The sequence below is a fragment of the Chionomys nivalis genome, chromosome 2 (genome assembly GCF_950005125.1).
Source record: "Chionomys nivalis chromosome 2, mChiNiv1.1, whole genome shotgun sequence".
Classification (NCBI taxonomy): Eukaryota; Metazoa; Chordata; class Mammalia; order Rodentia; family Cricetidae; genus Chionomys; species Chionomys nivalis.
In genome coordinates, this window is record NC_080087.1 from 22,989,446 (window position 1) to 23,006,537 (window position 17,092).

General features: G+C 38.6%; 1 protein-coding gene across 2 annotated transcripts in view; it reads left to right on the forward strand.

Annotated features, from left to right (window-relative positions):
* Nucleotides 1–5,149: 5,149 nt before the first annotated feature.
* The window catches only part of Shprh (SNF2 histone linker PHD RING helicase), a 69,596-nt gene continuing 57,653 nt past the window's right edge, over nucleotides 5,150–17,092 (forward strand). The window contains exons 1-6 of one of the 2 annotated variants that reach the window (XM_057761327.1): nucleotides 5,150–5,280; nucleotides 7,265–7,911; nucleotides 10,245–10,374; nucleotides 12,401–12,619; nucleotides 15,203–15,281; nucleotides 16,251–16,401. In XM_057761327.1, coding sequence (XP_057617310.1) covers nucleotides 7,297–7,911; nucleotides 10,245–10,374; nucleotides 12,401–12,619; nucleotides 15,203–15,281; nucleotides 16,251–16,401 — 1,194 coding nt within the window. In that variant the 5' untranslated portion in view covers nucleotides 5,150–5,280; nucleotides 7,265–7,296. Of the gene's footprint in view, nucleotides 5,365–7,264; nucleotides 7,912–10,244; nucleotides 10,375–12,400; nucleotides 12,620–15,202; nucleotides 15,282–16,250; nucleotides 16,402–17,092 lie in introns of both variants that reach the window. The other variant, XM_057761328.1, reaches the window with a different exon arrangement.

The following is a 17,092-nucleotide window of genomic DNA, read 5'->3' on the forward strand; positions in this document are numbered from 1 at the left end:
TTCATAATTTTGCAATTTTGTTTAAAATCAATTCTCAGGAGGTTAGGTTCCTAAAGTTCTGAGGTAGTTGGAAGAATATGAATTAGGGGGGGAAGGAATGGTTAGACATGGAGGGCCAGAGAATTGTGAATGACTTGGTTATACATAGTTCATCTCATCTTTGCTGACAAGCACTGAATATAATCTCACTTTCATTACACTCTTTTCCTACATAGCAAACTCTTCTAAAACTAATGCAATAAATGATATATTATTCATATCCCATGAATTCATGCACAATGCAGCATTTTATACACAAATTACAAAAATTAAGTGATGAGAAGCAGAAGAAACACAGCTCAAATTTCAGTTTTCAGGTTGAGCTTGCAACAGGAAAGATGGGGGGAGCATAAACTTTGAAATAAATGTGACCTACAGATCACCAAAAATAAATAAGTAAAATAAAATAAAACCAAAAGTTAAAAATTTAAACCTATGTAGGCTTACCTGATTAAGGACTTTTTTGGGAAGACCTTGTGTGGGTTGCTTTTATTGGTTAATGAATAAAGAAACTGCTTTGGCTTGCACAGGGTAGAATAGAGGTAGGCGGGGAAAACTAAACTGAATGCAAAGTGAGGAGACACCATGTAGCCCCGCCAGAGGGGAAAGATGGGAGCTGCAAGTTGGAACCTTGCTGGTAGGTCACTAGCCTTGTGGTAAAATATAAACTAATAGAAATGGGTTAATTTAAGATATAAGAGTAAGCCAGAAATATGCCTAAGTGATTGGCCAAGTAATGATTTAAATAATATAATTTCTATATGATTCTTTTGGGAGTCTGGATGGCCAGGAAACAAACAAGCAACCTCCTACTACACTTATCCTGAGGAAAAATTGTGAAGTTTTGAAAATAAAGATTTAGTCCATATACCTCTTGACCCAAATTAGAAGTTTAGCTGACCCTTGATACCACTGTGATTATTTGATTGACCTAATACCAGTCTTTTTGATAGAGCTGATGACCCTTGCAGGTACCAATTTTGTTAGAGCATTTTCCTCATTACTCTCTCTGTTAGTACTACCCACAGTTTCACTGTGGACTTGAGTACTATAATTCACCCTGTAATAGTGGCATTGACCCTAAAATTTTCATTGTGTCTGGAGAATGAAAAGCAGTTCTAAGTTGGTAGTAGGAAAATTGGCAACAAGGAGTCCTCTTTGTCAACTGTCAACCATGTTGGGCAGCCTCCTATGACACCCCCAGAGAATAAGAAATGGAGAGAATGTGGAATAAATTTTTCTAACATTCTTTTTGTCGAGAAGGAAGGAGAACTTGGTCTAGTGTTATTCTTGCTAAAATACAAAACTCCGAGTCACCAAAGAATTACATGTCTCGTGCCTCCGTTTTGCCCATACTAACCTATGAAGAGTAATGGATAAGTTTAACAGTACTAAACCACATGGTTCTGTAATAAGGCTTATGCAGGGGAGTCAAGAAATGTTCTAGATTAATGATTCTCAACCTGTGGCTTGTGACCCCTTTGGGAGTCGAATGATCCTTCCACAGGGCTCACATATCAGATATCTTGCATATTAGATATTTACATTACTATTCATAGCAATAGTATAATTACAGTTATGAAGTAGCAATGAAACAATTTTATAGTTGGGGTCACCACAATATGAGGAACTGTATTAAAGTGTCGCTGTTATTCCCCAGAAGGACCCTGAGCGTGGGTCGCCTGGGGAACTACATTTCCCAGGAGCCCCTAGCGTTCCACGCAAAGGCTGCGCAGGTGCAGAACGTGGCGCTTGATGCATGCACGTGGGGGACCCTTTAAAAGGCTGAAAAGCCGTCTGTTCGCTCTCTTTTTCCCCTTCTCTCCTGCATGTCTGTTGTGTCTTGCGTCCTCCTTTCCCTCCTTTCGCAACGATGAAGACGAAGAAGACTAAGACAAACAGAACAGAAGAGAAGAACAGTCGCAGCATGAGGAAGGTTGAGAACTACTGGTGTAGATTCTTGTTCATAGAGCTAAATTATGGAAAATCAATTTCAGATGGTTCTTCGGTGCAGTGAAAAGTGAACTATAATCCATATTACTGGTAAATTCATAGAAAAATCAACATGAAATATCTTTGCAGAATCAAAAGCTGTGCATATGTACTGGAAACTATTCTATTCTTGGCCCCAAAGGGAGATAAAATTGTGTATACTTACATAACTTCCTTTTAAAAAGTTTTACTTTCAAATATTGAGCTTGTCTCTGAGAACAACTTAAATCATTCATTTGCAAAAGAAAAGATGTCCAGAGGTAGGACTACCAAGAGAATGCAAACAGCTTAGTGTCCTCAAAAGGAAATGAATTTGTCCCTACTTCAGCCACGGAGAGGAAATGGGGGAACATGTGGTCTGACTGCCTTCACATCTACAGTAGGCGTACCTCATCTTACTCCACTATTATGGTGTTTGTTTACAAATGGAAGATCTGTGGCAATCTTGCATTCAGCAAGTCTACTGCTGCTATTTTCCCTACAGTATATTGGCACTTTGTATCCATGTCAAATACAAATATTTGTCATCGCCATGCCATTTCAAACTTTATTATCCTCATTTGTTACGATACTCTGTGTTTGATGATAGTTTATGTTCGTGTGGTAATTGTTTTGAGACACCACACACTATCTTTATACATAAAAGTGACTTTAATATAAGTATGCGATCTAACTACATCACCAATCAAATATTTCCCCATCTCTCTCCCTCTCCTTGAACCACTTCATTACTTGAAACAACAATCTTGAGATTAGGATAACTAGAAACCATGTCACATGTCTCTCACTTCCAATTAAAAGCTCAAAATGAAAGTTTAACTTACGATAGGCTGAAAGCTAGGCCTCTTGCAACAAATTATCAATGTAAAGGAAAAAGTCTTTGAAGGAAATTGCGAGGATATTTGATGACCAAAACTTCAAAAAATTAATTATTTCCGTAAACACAAGAACCCTAATAAAGAGAAGTAACTTCATTGCTGATACAGAAATCTGATAGATCAAACTAACCACATTTTCATTAGCCGAAGCCTAATGCAGAGCAAAGTCATGACTCATTTCTACTCTGTAAAGGCTGAGAGATAAGGAGTTTGAAGCTTGCAGTTTATTCTTGAAGCTTCGGGGGGAAGAGGAATCCTTATGACACAAAAGTGTAAATGAAAGCAGCAGACAATGGAGAAGAAATTGTAGAGATTCATCGAGAAAAAATGTAAAGATGGGGTGGAAATGCCAAGCAGTGTGGCATTACTGGTGAAAGAACGTGCCTTCTAGAACTTCCATAGCTAAAGAGAAATCAGTGAGTGGCTTCAAAGTTTAACTGCAGGAGACTTTCTTTTCAGGGCGACAATTCAGCTGGTGACGTTAGGTTGGAGTTAGTGCTCATTCATTGTTCTAAAAGTCCCATGGTTCTTAAGAATTGTATTTAAAGCCGGATGGCAGATTATCTGCTTGCTAAATATTTTTACTGAATTTTTAAGCTCATTGTTGAGATACACTGCCCAGAAATTTTTTAAAAATTAGATAGATAGATAGATAGATAGATAGATAGATAGATAGATAGATAGATGATAGGTAGGTAGGTAGATAGATAGATAGATAGATAGATAGATAGATAGATAGATAGATAGATAGATAGATAGATAGTCAGATAAATGTGTACTGAAATTGATACACTTTTTATGCCAGCCAACACACCATCAGGGTTTTAGCATTTTGGGATGCTGGAGAGATACCTCAGGTGTTGAGTACATCCTGCTCTTAGGCAAGACCTGAGTTCAGTTATAAGCACTCATATCAGATGACTCAGAGTTTGGCCCTGTTCAGTCAGAGTGGCAGTCTCTTTCTGTGCCACCATGAATTTATTTCTTATTTTAATAAATTTCTATTTCCTCCTCAGTTTCTACCAATCACCAACTTGAGTCAGCAGTAAGCAGCTTCAAGAAAATCCTACATCAGGAAAAATATTGTGTGCTGAAAATTCAGATGGTCACTAGCATTTTTAGCAATAAAACATTTTTAAATTTTGATATTTATACTATATTGTATACATGTTATTGTATACTTACTGGACCACAGCATAAAAAAAACACAAATTTTTATATACATTGAGAAAGCAGAAAATCCATGAGACACTCTTTATTGCAATATTTACCTTATTGTAATGGGCTGAATCTAAACATAGATTAGACATGATGCAATATACTTAGATTGTTTCAAAACAAAGTAGTTGAACTAATATCCCATTTTAACTAGTCCCCAGCTAAACTGGGGATTCACTGGTCAGATCGGTGTAAGTTGATTCTCTGGTCCTTATTGTCATTAGATTACTTAACATCTACTAGCTGTTAACACTCAGTGTTTTATGAACAGTTGTCTCACAACAGGGGACTTCCAGAAAGCCAAATAATCTTTTTTTTTCCTTCTGGAATTAGCTCTGGTGATTACAAAACTGAAAGAAAAACAAAACAAAACAAAAACAAAAACAACCCCACGCCAAACAAAAACCTTAACTCACAGAGAAAATTTTCAAAGGATATACAAAGCTAACACACTACTGATATATTCAGAAGGGAGAATTTTGTGTCTACTGGAGGTACAATTCTCCCTTCTGAAAAAAGAAGACTGAGAAGGCAGCTTCAGCATAGGATGTTCAATTTTTCTTACGCTGTTTAAGCAGAATAGCGTTTTTCTTGGCAAGAATTTCAATTCGATCGGACCTTATTATTAGCCTATTTTATGATGTTTCTGGAGACATCTCTACGTTTTGTTTTCTTGTTAAATCAAATGCTTTTGGCTTAGTGGTTTTATCCCTATTGTGTAGATTGTTTGGGTATTGTAACTGTCTGACATCGTGAATTTAGTTTTACGTATGTTTTCTGCTTTTTTATTAACCCCACAACTCGTCTGGCCCGCTCTGGGAAGGAGCCCCGCCCTCTCTGGGGCTGGAGCCCCGCCCTCTCCTTGGGTCCCCGCCCATTCTGCGTTTACTAATAGCACGGTAGGCCAGGGAAAGAGATGGGAACAAACATCGCGAGACTTCAAAGGTCTTTCCCACAGGGGCTTCGGGGACGGGACTTGCGCAGTAGCGCCCTTTGAAGCCAGCGTGGGAGAAAGGGGCGGGGCGTCCCGCGGTGTCGCGTCCGGTCCGGCGCGTTTGTTTGGGCCCGACACTTCTACTGAGCCGGCTAAGCGGTTTCCGGCCTGGGTGCCCGTCTCCACCCAGCGCTCGGCGCGCGTGCGCGGCTCCAGCAGGTGTGTGTGTGGCGGATGTCGACCTGGGGTCTGCAGTGTTTGAGGAAGGCCAGGCCTGGGGCCGGCGCTTGGGTACCGGCTGAGGTAGGCAGGGTGGCTGTGGGGTCAGAGGTTAGAGGTCGCCGAGGGAGATTGGCTCTGGGTCACCGGGAAATGCCCAGAGCTCCTGCGGTGCTCCAGGATCGGAGGCGAGCGACCTTGCGAGTTCCCGGGACTGAGCTCAGCCCGAGCGTGGGCCGTGACCGTCTCGCGTGGGACGGGGGCTTGCTGCCCACGCCCGCGTGCCCGAGGCCCTGTCGCGAGCCGTCCCTCCGGGAGCTTGAGCCGCCGGTACTGGCAGCAGGCTCCTTTCAGGAGGGTGATCGAGGGGGACCGTGCTGTGCCTTGGACATGCCCGAGGGGCTGATGATGCGTGGGGCTGCAGGTGCCCGAAAGAGGTGCATGCAGGTGCCCGAAAGAGGTGCAGAGACGTGCAAGTTAGGCTCCCAGTGCTCAGTTGCCCTCGGCGACAAACTAATTGCATTCGCTTTCCAAACCACCCTGGCACCTGTGCACGCTGTGCATTTTGACTCTGAAGTAGCGCTGGTTCATGAGGAGGTGTGGATTCATGGCCAGAGGTACCTTGTCTGAGGTGCATGCAGCATTGTTCACCACTGGCCATTTCTACTCGGTGCCTTTTACTCCAGATGGCTTGAATTTATCTTGCGCAGTCTTTGTAACTTTCTCTACTACACGTTTGTCTTTGTCTTCTTTGCGCTTGGGTTGGTTCACGTCCCATGATTGCTGTCACCACCTCGTTCTTTGTCTAAGGAGCCTCTCTTATTCTTATCTGTTAATCCATAACACCATTGTGTGTTGTTTCTCTTTGAAAAAGAGGATGTTTCGAAGGGATTTTAAACTAGGGGTCGTTCGAGGTTTGATGCTTTAGGATTGTAAAGCACACTGGACTTATTCAGCAGTCGTGTGCGTTTAAATACAACTCACACTTGAAACAAGCTTTTATTTCCGGCTGTGTGAGGGGGTTGTCTTCTTAGTTTTCGCCCATCGAATGTAATTTTATCATTTGTTTTCTTTTGTACAGTTAGTTGATTGTCTCAATGAAATTTTTCCAGTAAAGATGAGTGAAACCTAATGGATACGTGAGATCATGGTTAATGTGTTCCTTACATATTAGTTTTCTCCTTGAGGTGACCAAATACCAGAGAAGAAAAAAGCCACAGGGAGTTGAGGGAACACTCCATCATAATGGGAGACACAGTGAGGGTGAGTCCGGCTTGGTGACCACAGGGTAGTAAGGTGGCTTGCTCACATCTTGATAGGTAAGAAAACAGACAGGACAGGAAACAAGGCTGGTCCTCCAGTCTCAGTAACCAGTGTCACACTCTCTACGCCTAGGCCCCATCTAAAGTTTCCAGAACCTCCCAAAGCAGTACCACCAGCCAGGGATCAGTTCTAAAACGGAAGTCTCTGGGGAACTTTTATAGCCAAATTATTTGGCTTAAGGCTTTTTAGAAATTTACCCCTTGTTTTCTATATATTTTTCTGAAAATTTCGGTCATATAACAGGTTTCATGTTATGTATAAGGGCTGCTAAGGAATGTACTTGGAATCGCAGGGTTATCGTTGAGAGAAAGAACTGGGTTAGAATTCAGGAAATGACACCTTCACTGTGAATGGAAGTCATAGTCTTGTTTGTGAGATTCCTAGAAAATAATCCAAGAGAGGCCCTACTCAAGGTCATACCCGTTTGGGTTGTAAGCATGTTAATGTTTTTGTTTGAAAATATTTCTTCATTAAAGATACATTACCTCTATATTGGTAACCTTCACAGTGAATGTATGTTGGTAATTGTGCTGGAGTTTGTATTTGCAACAGGCGGGAGGCCTTGCCCAGACTCTGGTGCATGGAGTGTTCTTTTCCTGGCTTGCCATAGTTTTCCAGTCTTTCTGTTCTGCCTTATATCCTCTGTTTATTTGTCATTTAGAATTCGTATTAAATAACCAAGAAAGTGTGAAGATGAGCAGCCGAAGGAAACGCGCTCCCCCAGTGAAGGTCGATGAGGAAAGGCAGCAGCAGCTGCACTGGAACATGCATGAAGACCTGAGGAATGAACCTCCGACCTTGACCATTGAGCAGCCCTGCTCTGGTGCAGACTCTTCCTCTGACTGCATCCTCATAGATGATGACCCTCCTGAAGATGTAGTTCACAGGGATAAGAAGAGGCGTTCAGAGGTTGTGAGCACCTTAGAATCCACTGAAAAAGAAACCCCTTTGTCTGTAAAGTTGAATGTTATAATTTCTCCATATCATGTCGATCATTCTTGGAAAGCATGTCTGGGAGATTTTGCTCTTCAGCTTCTCCCTGAAGAGAGTTTAGCTGAGCATTTTTCTGAAAGGAGTTTTGCATTGATGAGTTCAGAGTCAAGCAATCAGTTCCTGATCTATGTCCATTCAGAATGTAAAGATGCAGAGAAGCTAGAAAGTGTATGCAAAGATTCGGCTGATGTTTGCAGCAAGGGTCTTCGAGTGGAATCGTCCTTCAGTAGTGACATGTTACAGGATTTGGCTTGGCTGCAGAAGAAAAGAGGAATAAAACTTTATCAGAGACCAGAAGGAAGCCGTACGATTAAGGTACTCCCTTACTGTGCTGTATTGTAAGGTTCCACATTAAAGTTAGCTTAGAAAGTCTCAAAATCCAGCAATAAGTGTCTCATTATTCTTCCAAGGAATACTTTAGGGCTTTAAATAAACGTAACTATCTTCCTGCCCATCATTTATAGCCTAGGCGGCATTTTCCTAAGGAGATTGCCCTGGGTATTCCTTCCTGCCTCTGTGCTCACTTACTTGCTTTGGTCCTCACCATCTTGCATTCTAATACCTTGTATTTTCAAATCCTTGTCTACTGTGTTCCAGAAATGATATGTTATGAATTAATTTCCTAATTGTAGAACTTGAGTATAGCCTTCCTACTCTGACATACAACTTCCTGTTTGTTATGTGTCATTGAATCCTACCCTTTATCACTGTGCTTTTTTTTCTTGCTCCAGAAATTCCAAATTAATTTGTTTCCCAAACAGATTCTTTCTATCTGTGTTCCCTCTGCCTAGATTAATTTCTTCCCCTTTTCTACTAACTATATGTCATTCTCTGGGAGTCTGTTCAGAAAGAGTCTCATGCAGGGAGAACTTTCCTTAAGCCCCAGGCATGGTGTTACAAGCCCTGACCCAGAATATCTAATAACTATTTTGGTTTTGGTTTTGGTGTTTGTTAGTTTTCTTTTCTTCTTTCGACTGCTTGAACTGCACTTAAATTTCAGATCTTTCATAATTTCTAAACTGTGAGGTCTTTATCTTCACTGCCTAATTAAAGTGCCTAGTACCTAACATTATCAGTAAATTTATAATTCATTTGAAGATGTGCATCCAGTAAGTTGTGTAAATATTACAGATCATTCAAATGTTCTAATATCAGCCTTTTTCTATATGAACTCTAAATAATATCCATTCTTTCATGATAAATTTTTCTAGAGGCAGATGAGATAATGCCATAGGTATATTTTCAAAAGGGATTGTATGCCGTATGCTAAAGACTGAAAGAAAAATTCTGAGATGTTGCTTCATCTTTGTATCTCTGAAATTTTTTTTTTTTTTTTACACATTTCTCAAATTAAAAGCAATTGTATCAGTAGGTCTAATTATTTTTTTCTGGAGAGATCTGGTGTCTTCAGGATGGAATGGCCATAGACTTATTTCAAAACAATTTGAAGAATAAAGAACATTTGGAAGCATCATGGAGCAGTTAACTGTGGACGTGAAACTCATAACCATGCAGTTCCCTGTCTACTGATTTTAAGGACCAGTATTTTGCTGAGTGATAGCTGGGATGTAAGAGTTCATGGCTTGTGTATATGTATTCTACCCTTGAAAGCAAATCTTAATCTCTTCCATTTTCCCTGACCTTGATTTTTATAAAAATGCAAATATCTGTCACTAGCACAGTAAACCAGGTGAACAAAAGGCAAATGCACACAGGTCTGAAATGTAACTCACTTGTCACTCTGTAATGTTACTGGATTCTTCTATTTCAGCAGTAGAGATGAAGGATTTCAGTCATTAGGGAGTCTGGTGCCAACGGAACTGGAGAAATAAGAAAGTGAATTGTCTGTTAGAAACTTTAAACTGTGTTGGCTGCCTCATATGGACTTACTATTTTAAAAACGAGAATGTTTGAGTATAAACAAAAGTTATTTTTCCTAAATTTCTCTTATTCCTAAATATCATTGCCTGTACTCAGATTTGGATATTTCAACTCTTATGATTCAATAGCTGCATTGTTTTACTTAACATTAGTCAAGGTCTGTTTTCTTCCACCTTTTATTTGATATTTGATCCAGTGATAAGGATCCTGAAACTTAATCACAAAAGAGTGAGCGTGTGTGTTTAGTTTTCTGGGAGATGATTCCTTGCAACAAGCTTCACTGCTTATTCAAATGCTCACTGTGTGACTTGGTGGGTAGAGTTGAGGTTTTTGAACATTCTCCTGTGTTTGGACCCAATGAAGGAAGTCTTTGTTTCATTTATGCATCATAGGCATTTATAGAATGAATTTATGAAATTAAAAATGTATCTCATGCCTATAGGGCAGACATTGTTAAAGCCTTTAAGAAATACTGAATGGTTCAGTGGTTAAGAGCTCTAACTGCTCTTGCAGAGAACCCAGGTTCGGTTCCCAATACCCACATGCCAACTAGTAGTCATCTGTAACTCCTGTCCCCAGGGACTCACTGCCCTCTCTTGGCCTCCACGGGCACTGCACACACCATGCATAAACAGATAAAACACCCATATACATTGAAAAAAAAAAAAACAACAACCTTTTTCTTTAGAAATAGTGACTGTGGAAAAGGTTTCCTTGTGTTTTTATAAAGAATGGTATATTGCTAGTAAGACTTTACTTCTTTTTAGGTTGGAATTTATATCTTGGAAGCGGGCCTAACAAGACTAGACTTTATGAGTGATGCAAGTTCAAGAATGAAAAAGTTCAATCAGCTCATGAAGAGAGTGATGGAAAAGTTATATAATTTTGTTATTCCAGGTAATTATTAAAGTAAACTTTACAATTGCATTTTGGGGTTGTCAGTTTTTCCTCTACTTGTGTATATAATAACTTGAGAATGAATAATAAAAAATGAAGAAACTTAAATGATCTCCGTATAGTATCTATGACAAAATCGTATCTGAAATGCCCTCACTGATAAGATTTGTTCTTTCACTATATTTGCCTAGCATTAGGCCCAGAGTTCAAGAAATGTTTTGTAAAATCAATATACAAAGTCAAAAGGCAATCAAAATACATCTGAACTGGTTTGAATCCTTCCTTCCTTTTCTGCAAAATTCTGTAATAGCCAGAGATTGTTACTGCCTTTTAATCTACCTCACCTTTGCAGTATGATAGAGAATCTCAAGAGCCAGGTTTTTATAAAGAGCAGATGACTTTGTTGTTTATCGGTAGATTTGTGGAATCCTTGGTTAGAACTGCCACTAACCTAACTAACTAAGCTAAAGGCCTGTGGATATCAGAGAATATAACTCAGAGGTAGAGAGACACAGAAAGCACTGCTAGCCTAGTACTGGTAGACATGGACTGACTGGGGTGCATCCTGCTATGCTGCTGGAGACTCAGCGTGGATTTTCCAAGTTACGCTGGAGAACTTAGTGTGTCTGGTATTTTGGTGCAATTTGTAGAGCATTCTGTCCCCTTATTCCTTTCCTTTGTTTTCTTTTTCCCCTTATGTGCCCCAGAACTGCACATATGCTAGGCAAGTACTATACTTCTGAGCTATAGCCTCAGCCCTATAGAACATTTCATGTTAGAATGTTTTGGAAATCTGTTTTTGAACATGGTGGGTAAATTGATGCCATAGCTCATTCTTTCAAAACTTCATTAGTAGTAAGTTATTTTGGAAGTTAGACAGTTACAGGGAACAAAATATCTTGTTTTAGAATTAGAAATGCCATCAAAAACATTAAGGGTTTTTTTTAATTATAAAAATTTTAGACAGCTATTGTGGAACACGCCTGAACTTTCAGTATTCTGGAAGAAAACTTCAAGCTTAGATATCAATACTTGATTACATTAATTATTTTGTGGTGCTGATAAGAAATAAATGCATAATTAAACACTGGTTATAAAAATCCTATATGATATTTTGTATTGAAAAGAATTTGTAGATTCTTCAGTACAGTCTTTGTAACTGAGCATATTAGGTATGTTCTGTAAAACCGTGTAGTTTTACCATGTCCTCTTTAAGAACAGTTTGGAATAAAAATGATTCATTTCTTCACATTGAAAGAATAATGCAAGTGTGTTTAGGGTTTTTATTTGTTTAAGTTACAGTGTGAGTCTTATACGGAGCAGTTGTCTTCCTCCAGTGAAATGGGACAGTTAGACACAGATTTATGATTTCAGCATGTTTCTTCACTAGCATCTGCTACTACCAGCAGCTCACTTTCTCTTTTTAGCCTGAAAAATTAATGAGAGCTTGTTTTAATAAGCATAAAAAATAGGATTTTTATGTTAAGATGTAAAAGTGAAATAAGTTAGTTTATAAATCACAGATGAAATACATCTTTAGTTCTTCACAGTTACTAAATACGAGAACAGAACATGTCTGTTTCTCTGAGGGACTGTGACAAGTACATATAAATTGAAAAGCAGGTAGATTATAACACATAGTTATAGCCAAAGTATAAAATAACAGATGGACAGTGAGGAGAACATTGATGCCATGCAGCATTTGAACTCTTTTAAAGAATGCATAGGTAGATACTTTGGGGAGAAGGGATTTCCAATCAAAGAACACACAGAACAGGACTGTGGAGATGAATGGGTGCTTGGGTCCTCCTATAAGGACCAGCAGTTAGAAGGCCTTATAGCACATGCACCTACATTCCCAGTCCTCAGAAGATTGAGTATTTTGGATGAGGCCAATCCAGAGAGTATTGTATTGTGAAATATTGTCTAAAACACAGAGTAGGAGGGCAAGGGTTTAAATAGAAAAAAAAAATTGCTGTGACTTACAATGCAGATCCTGTTATGAGTACCTTTGTTGGATATACAGATGTGCTGGAAGAAGATGAGGAAGATTCAGAGAGTGAGCCAGAGGGCCAGGACATTGATGAGCTCTATCGCTTTGTGAAGCAAACACACCAGCGGGAAACACAGTCAGTCCAAGTGGATGTCCAGCATCCCGCGTTAATCCCAGTACTGAGGCCGTACCAGAGAGAGGCAGTGAACTGGATGCTACGGCAAGAGCATTTCAGGAGCGTTCCTGCTGGTGGCAAGTATAAGATGCTTAAAGAAGGGCTCACTGATCGGAGGCACAGTGCTGAAGATGGTTCAGAGTGGGTCATGTGCTAGGGTGGGAATGCAGAAAAGTAAGAAGTTTAAATCATGGTTCCTACTTATAATCTTATTTTGGGAGGTTGGAGCAGGAAGATGAGGAATTTAAGTCATCCCAGGCCACAGTGTAAATTTTAGTCCAGCCATTCTGGGCTGTGAGCCATGCTATTGGAAAAAAATCACGACTTGTCAACAAAAGATTGCTTTTAGAACTTGATTAAGTACGTGTAAGAAACTTCCTAACTGGACAGTAAATGTTAGCAACAGAGTAGATTTACGAATGTGATGAATTTTCCTAGTTTGTATTTTTTGATTGCCCTACAAAATAAATAAAACCAAGAAATTTATTGGAGGGGTGTGCTCTAGTAATATTTTTTGTTTGTTTGCTTTGAGACAGTGTCTTTGTTTAGCCTGGCTGTCTTGGAACTCACTGTTTAGATCAGGCTGACCTTAAACTGTAATGCGAATTCATTTTTCTGCCTACTGAACACTGTGCTTAAAATGAACAACATCAGGCCCAGCACTATTTTTAAATGAGTAGACAAATTTTGAGATTTTTTTACACAATTCTATAAAACGAATTATTAACTAGTTTTGATTCTCCCTGTGTAGATTTACTTTAGTTAGTGGCAGATGATATTACTTATTTCTCCCAACAACATAGTTCTTTTTAAGTTTTCATTTTGGACAGTATCAACTAATAGACAATAATATTTCTTACTCCTGATTCTTTTAAATATCAGTAGATTTGCCTTTTTCAAAAATTCTTTTCCTCGTCTCTATTTTCCTATCTCCCACATTCTCATTCATTCATATTCTTTGGCATTCTCTTCCCTTGCTCTAAAATAAACGTCCAGCTCTTGAGTTGGATGCTCTTACTCGACTTTCATGATCTGTATGTTTCACTGCCCATCTCTCATTCAGTCTTGTCCTCCCGTTATTTGCTTGGGAAATTGTTAGTTCTATAAAGTCTCACGCAACTTGTATTTTTTATTTCTCTGTAATAATTTTTTTGGATACATAATTTCAGAAAGGTATAATTTATACACAACAAAATGCTTTGAACTTAAAGGTTAAATTTGATGCATTTTAGCAAAAGTATTATCTTTGGAGTCAACAACCAGTTTTTGTAAGCCCTCCACCACAGTGACAGAGTATCTGCGAAAATCATCTCCAGAGTTGAGAGAATCACAGACTGAAAGGTTTTAGTGCAAGAATGGCTAGCCTGATTGCTGTGGACCTGAGAAGAGATTAGATATTTACAGGGAAAATATTTACAAGAAAAAAACCTTGTTTCAGAATTAGAGGAATGCTATCAAATACATCTAGAATCTTTTATTATTATTATAAGAATTTTTGTCAGCTATGGTGAGGCATACCTGAGTTCCCAGTGCTTGGAAAGATTAAAGAGAAAGACTGGAGAAGGTTGAGATAAATGTAATACTTAAATATTACAGTTTAAGCTTTCTTCTTCCTAAGTGGAGTGAGCCTTTCTTTTCACTCTGGTCCATATGACATGTCATTTGCAATTAAGATAAATGGTGGAGCCAAGTAGCATGGGTCTTTTGAGTTAAAGTTGCCTGTGATCCTCCTGCTTCCACCAAATTCTACTTGTATAAACTACCATGACCCTGAGATTAAGGTGTGAATGCTCTACGAGTCAGGCTCCCCAACCCAGAATCTTTCTCCAGTTATGCAAAGGAAAATCAGTTTTCTCCAGCAGACTCTCACTAGCTATATAAAGGGCTATTAAGGGCAGGCCCTTTGCCTAGCAGTAGGTGATCAAACACAAAATGAACTCAGTGACATTTTTTTTGAGATTCTTTGTGTCATAATGCACTTAATGCTATGTCACATTTTTTTAAACCCTTACAAGTCCTTTTCATATATATTATAGTTTCCGGTTTTGTGCTTTTATGGAATTTCTTTGTGTGCAAAGTGCAGGCATGTGTGTCTGTGTCTAGATGTGCTTACTGTGCTTTTTCTTTGACTTCCTTCTGTTTGTTTTTATATTATTTTTATTATTTTTTTTAAAGTTTTCTTTTAGATGTCTGTACTCGAATGAGAGAAAGAAAGGGTATAGGTCATGGTGGGTGGGAAGGAGCTGGGAGTTTGGGGAGGGGAAATCTTAATATATTGTATTTAAAAAAATTAACTTGCAGTAAGAAAGAAGTTGCCACTTCATAGGTGCTTTGTTAAAGGTAACCGTATCAGGTGGAGTTGGTGCTGAGCGTTAGTTTTCCTGCTGACCCTCAGCAGAGTGTTGTGCTTCACTCTTCTGTGTTATAACTTGCTTATATGGATTTGTACCAAAGCAAGGAAGCTGGCAAATAGTATTAGAAGGGTATTTTAAATGGAGAGAACCATGGCCTTTTACCCACCTGCTAACTGAGAGACAACTTTCTCAAGAACATCTGTCTCCTGAGTCAGCATCCCACACCATTCTGTTTTATTTTAGTATCAATATGTGTCAGGGAAATAAACCAAACAAAAACTCTTACATGGTTTTTCTTTTCTTTAGATAACTCCCTGCACTTCTTATGGCGAGAAATTGCTACACCTGATGGTTTGAAGCTCTACTATAATCCATATACGGGCTGGTAAGGCAAAGTCTTACATGCTTGATTTTTAAAATATATACAGTAAAATCTGAGAAATTTTTGACACATGTTCACAGTCTTGAGGAATACTAAATTACTGTATTATACCAAGGATAGATTGAGAAATAAAAGCACTTGTCATTTTTCAGTGAATGAATTTATCATGATAGCAGCTGCTGAGTTATCAAGAATGACAAAGACGGCTGGATATGGTGAAGCATGTACTTTAATCCCAACACCTGGGGAAGCATGGGCAGGCAAATTTTTGAGTTGGAGGCCAGCTTGGTTTACATAAAGAGTTCCAGGGCAGTCAGGGATATATAGAGAAACCCTATCTCAGTGAGGGAAAGAATAAAGGAGAGATTTATATCTCAGGTATTATGTTATTTTGTTTATAAAAGGCCAACTTTTTAAATTTTCATTAAATTTATCAACTTATAGATTAAAGAAATATATGAATCTTTAATCAGAATTAATAAGTCAATATTTACTATCTTTTATATTTTTTAATCACAGGTTCATAAAAACCATAAAGGGAAAATTGCTTCCTTCTAAAATGTTATAAAATTACATACATTTATTTATTCCGTGGCCAGGGAAGGAGAGGACCTCTGAAAGAAGAGGACAGTTTGCAGGAGTCTGTTCTCTCCTTTCGTGTTTGTCGTGCCTGGTGGCAGACACCTTCGCCTGCTGAGCCATGTTGCCATCCAGTATAACATTTCTCTTTAATTACAGAAGAAATAAACTGTTGGTTATGTATGTGCTAGCACCATTCTTGTTTCTACAGGCTTAGTTGTCTGATTATTACTGTTTCATTCCTGTTTCTATGATTTGTGAATTTGAATTGTTTTCTCCTAAATGAATTTTCGATAAACTTAAAGTTTTATGCATTTCTTCTATTCTCTTTGGGAATACTAATAAAGGACAGCATAACTTTTATTTAAATTCCTGGATTGTATTTTCCCTTAGCATCATTCGTGATTTCCCACATGCTGGACCACAGTTGCTTGGTGGAATCTTAGCAGACGAGATGGGTCTCGGAAAGACAGTGGAGGTTCTGGCTCTGATTCTGACACATACTCGGCAGGATGTCAAACAAGACGCTCTCACTCTTCCCGAGGTACAGAGGAATATTGCTGTGCTCTAGAGGTGGGAACCTAGGGTGCTAAGGGACCTTACAGCAAACACTGACTGTTTGCTTGGCCTCAAGTAAACCTCTTCTGTCCTTTGTGTAACAATGGCTTGTGTTCATGTTTGATTACCTTCAAGTAACTGCAAAGAATGGAATGCTGGTTACCTAGGTTTTTCTTGAGTGATGTAGACCAATTAGTAAATAGGTTATGTAGTAAGTTATCAACTAGTTAGCAGGGAACTTTTTTACAATTCTTCCTACTGGTGCTTCAAATATCTTGTCACCACTATATGGTCCATATTACCAGTGAATATTTTTAAGAACTGTAATTACAAATTTCAGATTCTGGTAAGTAGAATTTACTGTTTGACTGATAGCTTAGTAGTAATAGATTGTTAGATAGAATAGATTTTGTATAAATATATAAATTTAAATATATAAATTAGAGTTTGCAAAAATTAACTTCTTGTATCTCCCAGTAGTGAAACCTGAAGTCAGCACATTAAGCACTGCTGACTTTAACTCACCAATCCAAGGTCAAACTAATTAAAAACCTTTGGGAACCACAGACCCACAGTCTTTATATGTATAGCATCTGTTGGAAAGTCCATGTATACAAAATAAACCTTAAGGATTTCAATAGTATATAGAAAAGAAAAATTTATATATATGAATACAT